At 52.1% G+C, this 6,425-nt stretch overlaps 1 protein-coding gene across 1 annotated transcript; it reads left to right on the top strand.

Annotated features, from left to right (window-relative positions):
* The first annotated feature begins 836 nt into the window (after window positions 1-836).
* On the top strand, window positions 837-6,099 carry LOC144374370 (uncharacterized). The gene is made up of 3 exons (XM_078037219.1): window positions 837-2,085; window positions 2,920-3,163; window positions 5,127-6,099. Exons 1-3 carry the CDS (start codon window positions 1,756-1,758, stop codon window positions 5,636-5,638), a joined length of 1,086 nt encoding a protein of 361 aa, XP_077893345.1. The 5' UTR covers window positions 837-1,755; the 3' UTR covers window positions 5,639-6,099.
* The last annotated feature ends 326 nt before the right edge of the window (window positions 6,100-6,425 follow it).

The following is a 6,425-nucleotide window of genomic DNA, read 5'->3' as shown; positions in this document are numbered from 1 at the left end:
AACATTTGACTCCTAGCCCAGTGCCCTGCAGTTACTTTATTTTGTTTAAATAACTACATCACTCACCCCCTCTGCCATTAAAGATTGGGGGGATTAAGACATAATTGTGACATGTTGGATTCTAAAAAAGCGGATGGATGTTTCTGCCCTGCCAGGTACCGAGTTGCCAAGGGGCTGTTCCCTGCAGTGGAACAGTGCTGTTCACTCGGGGGTTTTAGTGGACTCCTTGAGGTTGCAGGCAGCATCTGGGTGTGAGTGTGTGTGTAAGCGTGCCTGACTCTTCCATCAAGTTCAGAGGGGTCCTTGGCCCCAAGGCCCAGGATGCAGGTCCTTGGTGGGGTGGCATCCCAGAGTGGGGCCCATGGACTCGTCACCCTGTGCTTGCAGTGTTGGTGAAGGGCCAGGTCACCACCAAGTACTACCGGCTGCTGTCCAAGCTGGGCGGCTGGGTGTGGGTGCAGAGCTACGCCACCGTCATGCACAACAGCCGCTCATCCTAGCCCCACTGCATCGTGAGTGTCAATTATGTCCTCATGTAAGTCAGCCCTATTGTTCCTCCCCTTGCTCTTCCTCCTGTCACTCATTGCATCGCTCCAAAAGTGTCACCTAAGGCTCTGTCTCTTTCCAAAACTCTTCATTTGTCTCCTGTTTTGTTTTTATTTGAACAAAATAAGAGTCCAGTTTGGGGGGAGGGTCCAGATTTTCCCACGCTCAGCAGAGAGGAGTGAGTGCTGGGGGGGGACTCAGATCCCAGCACAGAGCCCAGGTGGGGGGTTGGGGGAAGGCCCCACCTTGAACAGGGTACAAAGAAGTGCACATCTGGATCAGGAATACAAGCTCACATAATCTATGTCCACAAACCTGGATCATCTTGAATGCTTCTACGATTTGGGACAGAGGAAATCTCTCATTTCCCATCATCTATCCATATAGCCTGTTGCAAATGACAGAGAATACTGAAAACTCCCAAAGGTCAAGTTCAGTTGCAAATACATTTAAGGCCATTGGAAGCAATTGAACATGAGTCACTCTGCCCACCAAAGCTATTGTGTATTAAACCACCTTGACCCCAGGCTTAGTCCTGTACTCGATGCCCTCATGGTCCCCCAGCACCCCAGAAAAGAGTCCTCATTTGTGTTCTAAATGCAGTGGTGGGGCCGAGAGTGCAGAGCACTTGCCTAGCCTGCAAAAAGCCCTGGGTTTGATCCCAAAAATGGAAGGGGAAAAAAGGCAACGAGGAGTTAGGTTCCAGGTTCTGCGCAGAGCGACCGCTGGGTCTCTGTGTGTTAGCTGCACAGTGGTCCCGGCAAAACTGTAAGGGAGAAATGATTCGGCCTAGTTATTATTCTCGAGCACCAAGGTGTTGGCTGGACGTGGAGGGCCGCCTCTCCTTCCAGGAACAGGATGCTGAGTTGGCTGCCAGGATGCTGATGCTGTCAGGAGCCTCTGGTGTGAAAGCCGACAAGGCCAACTCCAGGCTCCCGGCCCTTACAGGGCCCCTCACTCCCGCTTCCCGGGTGCTCAACGGGAATCAGCTGGGTCACAGATGTGCACCAGGGATGAGATGATGTGATTAGTGGCACTTTGGCCCTCCCTTTTGCCTTGACAGCCTTAGTGGCCCAGGATGTCCCCAGGAATTGTGTTTGGGTTGTATGGGATTGGAGAGGGCTCTTCTGACCTCCCTCGATTCCTGCCAAATAGCACTAATCTTGCCAGCATTCCTGGGTCACCCTCTTGGGGCTTCAGGCAGCTTTTATGACAAGATTGAGCTGTCCTGTCCTCAAATGCCACCCACACCCAAGCTCAGTGAGAGGATCCGAGGAATTTGGAGAAGGAAATCACTCAGGGGACAGAGCCAGGGAAACCACTCTTCCTCCACCACTCCTCCTCATGACAGGCCTGCTCTCGCTTTCCAGGGACATCGAATACAAGGAACTTCAGCTGTCACTGGACCAGGTCTCCACTTCTAAGTCCCAGAACTCCTGGAGGACCACCTTGTCTACCTCACAAGAAACTAGGAAATTAGCTAAACCCAAAAACACAAACATGAAGACAAAGCTGAGGACATACCCTTACCCCCCACAGGTAACCCACCGTGGTACGGGATGCAGCTGACGTCTGTTCCAGGGGCTTGGGACACCCTGGGTATGCTAAGGAGTGACGACCCTCTGAACATGTAGCTGGATATCTCTACAGAATGGAGCGGGTCCCCAAGGATGTCCTGCCCACAGGGTGGTGACATAACCTGGGGACAGCTGACATCCACGTGGACTTGTCAAGAATAGGAACTAGAAGACCACTGGGAGGGCACATGAGCCTGTGAGACTCCATGTAAATAGGGGTTAGAAGCACATCACATGTGTCATGTTTTCATAATATTTTTTTTTAAATGAAAGCCCTTATTTATTTTTTTAGTTTTAGGATAGAACTCAGGGGCACTATACCCCTGAGCTGCATCTCCGGCCCTTTTTACATAGAGACAGGGTCTCACTAAGTCTCTGAGGCTGGCCTCAAACTTGTGATCCTCCTGCTTCAGCCTCCCAAGCAGCTGGGTTACAAGTGTGCTCCCTCTCCTCCCCCTTTGAAAGCACTTGGTGTTCTGTCAGATATAACAAGCGTCCATGTGCATTTGGGGTGGGGGTCTCTTTCCATCCAGAGGGTGGGTCACTGGGGAAGGCCCACCTTGGCATGGGGCAGGGATATGGCTTACCCACAGCCCCTCGGCTGGCCTCCATCCATCTTCTTTCCATGCAGCAATACAACTCCTTCCAAATGGACAAACTGGAATGTGGCCAGCTGGGAAGCTGGAGAGCCAGTCCCCCCGTCAATGCCTCGGCTCCCCCAGAACAGCAACTCCATTCAGAAGGCAGTGACCTTCTGTACCCGCCATCTTACAGCCTGCCCTTCTCCTACCATTAGGGACACTTCCCTCTGGACTCGCATGTCTTCAGCGGTAAAAAGCCAATGTTGCCAGCCAAGTTCGGGCAGCCCCAGGGATCCCCGTGTGAGGTGGCATGCTTTATCCTGAGCACACTGCCAGCCAGCGGCAAATGCCAGTGGCATTATGCCAACCCCCTAGTGCCTAGCAACCTGTCTCCAGCTAAGAACCTTTCCGAACCGCCCATGAACACTGCCCGGCACAGCCTCGTGCCAAACTATGAAGGTGGGTCCTGTTGGCAGGTGGGGACACCGAGGGGAGGACTGGGAACAGCTGGGGGCTGTGGCGGTAGGTGGTGGTGGGGGCAGACAGAAACGGAGTCCTCGGGATTTGGGTAAACCTTGCCCTTCTCTGCTCCTAAGTACAGCTTCCCTGCTCTCCTGTGCTTCACAAGAGAGAAAGTCACCTGTGCCTCGTGCACACCAGTGGCACTATAAAGGGGACAGGGTTCTGAACATTCAGACTCCATATAAATTCGGCATCCTCCACTCCACAGGGAGGCCTGTGATTTCCAAACCCCCTCCCAGGTTTTGAGAACCCCCAGTTCCAGTAATTTATTTATTACTTATTCTTGTTTTGCTGGGCTGGGGATCAATAGGTCTGTTGTTTTACATGATTACTTTTCACTTTACCCCAAAATGATCTTGAGAGACAAAGAGGCTTCCAATTTCCTTCTCATGCTGCTTTCAAAGTGCAGAAAAGGAGTAGTGATAACCCATGGGCTCAGGGACAAATGTGCCACTCACGAGATCTAGAACAATAACAAACTCTCCAGGCCTCAGTCTCTTCATCAGTCAGATGGGATCATAAGCCATGTGATGTGTCTGCCTTGACTTGCCAGTTCAAACCACAACAAAGATCAGAGTGGCTTTCTTAGCCTTCTCCCCCTGATGGCAGGTAAGCAGTCCTTAGTGGAGTGCCACCAGTCGCTCAGGACACCGGCCAACTCCTTTGACTTACTGGACCAACCCCAAGAAGAGGGTGGAAGGTGGGGACTGAGGGTTAGCTGCAGGAGATGTATACCTGATCCACCCAGACCTGACTGAGGTTCAGACTATAGACCAAGATGGTGTGAATGTCCTGTGGCTGTTACTAGGATAGCAGTAAATGTAGATGATGTGCCCAGGAGGGTGATAGATTTCATACCAACCTGAGATTTCATGGGAGAAATCTAACCTTCTTGATGATCATGAGGAAATGTTTTCAAAAGTAGACAATTTAAAAAGGACCACATCGGCCATCAGGGCCTGCCACCCTGTCTTGGGCCTGGGCCTGTCCTAAGAACCAGATATTCCTCAGATTTGTATTCCCAGTACCCCCTGGTCACCGGGTCCTTCACAAAGCCAAGAAAAACAAAGTGAAGGGTTTTGACAATAGTTGACAATATTACTCACTTGAGATGGACTTAAAAATAATTGTTTTTTCTTTGGGGTTCAGTATTGATATGATACACAGAATTTGATTTTTATTGATATTTTATTGATATCATATTTTATTGATATGATACACAGAATTTGATTTTTATTGATATTTTAAAAGTGAAGGAGGTTAATAACTACCTACATATCATAAGCTTGGTGGGAGGGGGGACACCAAAGATGTTAATTTGAGGCAATTTGTGATCAACTTCCTAATCATTTGGGTATTAAAGGAAGACAAAGGTCCTCATAAAGTAAAAAGCTCAGATTGCTAATTGATGTCAGGCATGTAATTGAGAAGGCTGGTTTAATTATGATCCTCTCAGCAGGATCATAATAGCGCCTCTCCAGGGATAAGCAAAAACAAGGGTAGACTGGAGGGCCCTTGGTAGCCTCTAGACCCCTGTTGTTCAATAAGGTGGCATTAGCCGGCAAGGCCATCTATGGACATGGAAAAGCGGCCAGTGCTGTTCAAGAAAAAACCCTCTTCCCCACCAAAGAATAAACAGTTTTTAATTTTGGTCACCATCGACGTTCCCTGGTATGTTGCATTAGGTACATTAGTCCACACGAATCCCACCTGTTTTTTAACACAGCTCGCAGGACATTTGCAATTGTCCCTTGTGGTTGCACAATGCGCGCCTGGAATGCACGCAAGAAGGACGGTGGCAGCCCGAGGGTTGGGCGCGGGTGGCCAAGGGGTGGCGTTGCTTGGGGCAGGTCCTTCCCTCCCTGGATGCCAGCATCTAACGTATCGCCTGTCCCCACAGCGCCCGCCGCCGCGCGCACGTTTGGCAAGGACACCGCGCCCCTGCCGCCGCCGCCGCCGCCGCCGCCGCCGAGCTTCCCGAGCTGCGGCCACTACCGGGAGGAGCCCGCGCTGGGCCAGGCCAAGGCCGCCCGCCAGGCCAGGCCGCCCGCGATGGGACGTGGCAGGCGCTGGCCCGCTCGGCGCCCGAGTGCTGCGCGCCGCCGGCCCCCAAGCCCCGGGGCGCGCCCGCGCAGCTGCCCTTCGTGCTGCTCAACTACCACGGCGTGCTGGGGGGCGCAGCGCCTACCGCGCCGAGGCTCGTCTGCGGCCCCGGAGCCCCCGAGGCAGGGCCGGAGCGCTGCGGCGCTGGCAAGCAGGCCCCAGCGCCGCCTCGCCACCCGGCGCGCCCCAGCCGCACTACCTGGGAGCCTTGGTCATTATCACCAACGGTCGGTGACCCGCCGGGCTGGCTCCGCCCAGGCAGGGCGGCCGCAGGGAGAAGCCATAGGCCAGGCCTTCTCTGGTTCCTAGTTCACAAAGTCCAGCGGAGGAGAGGGGCGAGCTGTGTAGGCACCAATAAATTAATTTATACAGAGACAACTATTTTAATAGAACACAGCCGACCTTGAGGCGTGACCTTAGCTGCCCTGTACCCCCGTGGAGAGAACCCGGCGCAGCCTGAGGTCGGGACACAGCCGCCCATCCTTCTTCTCCAGGAGCCCATCTTCAGACAGACCCCAAGGTCGCGGCATTTGACGTGTGACCTCAAGCTATCGGCGCCGGGGTCTAGGGTTTGCTCACCTTGAAATCCAGCTGAAGGCATCGAGCCCGGTCTCTGATGCTCAAAAACTGGGGCTTTAAGGCATGGCAACTCCATAAATACACTTTAAGGAGGGCGACCTCACCCTGGTAGCTAGCATGCAGGAAGAGGAAGCCTACCGATTTCTGAGCCCTTTTTGATTCTTAGGTACAGGAAGAATGTGATCATTGTAAGTCCCATGAATAGATAACAACTTCACTGTCTTTAAAATCATTCATGATTTAATTTTTTTTTTTAGTCCTTTCTTGAATACAAAACAAGCCAAGACCAAGGGGGTGTGTAGCCATGGGTGTGCTTCCCAAGTACACGGTCAAGCTCTTACTCCCCCTTCCCTTTCCTTATGGACTCTTGGTAACACCAGGAATAGCACCTTCAGAATATATTGAACAGGCATTAAATGCAAAAAAGAATATATAGCCAGATATTTTATGAGAATGACCTTGTCAAGCTTAATTCCACAGCAAAGTCCCTCTGTCCCACACAGATCTATAATTCACT

Source organism: Ictidomys tridecemlineatus, unplaced genomic scaffold, assembly GCF_052094955.1.
Source record: "Ictidomys tridecemlineatus isolate mIctTri1 unplaced genomic scaffold, mIctTri1.hap1 Scaffold_665, whole genome shotgun sequence".
Lineage (NCBI taxonomy): Eukaryota > Metazoa > Chordata > Mammalia > Rodentia > Sciuridae > Ictidomys > Ictidomys tridecemlineatus.
Note: the sequence above shows the minus strand (reverse complement) of the source record. Positions and strands in the feature narration are given on the sequence as shown.

Coding starts and splice junctions, on each gene's coding strand:
- LOC144374370 (XM_078037219.1), top strand. CDS start 1,756: ATGACAAGATTGAGCTGTCCTGTCCTCAAATGCCACCCACACCCAAGC. Junction 2,086..2,919: donor CATACCCTTACCCCCCACAG/GTAACCCACCGT, acceptor TCCTACCATTAG/GGACACTTCCCTCTGGACTC. Junction 3,164..5,126: donor CCTCGTGCCAAACTATGAAG/GTGGGTCCTGTT, acceptor CTGTCCCCACAG/CGCCCGCCGCCGCGCGCACG.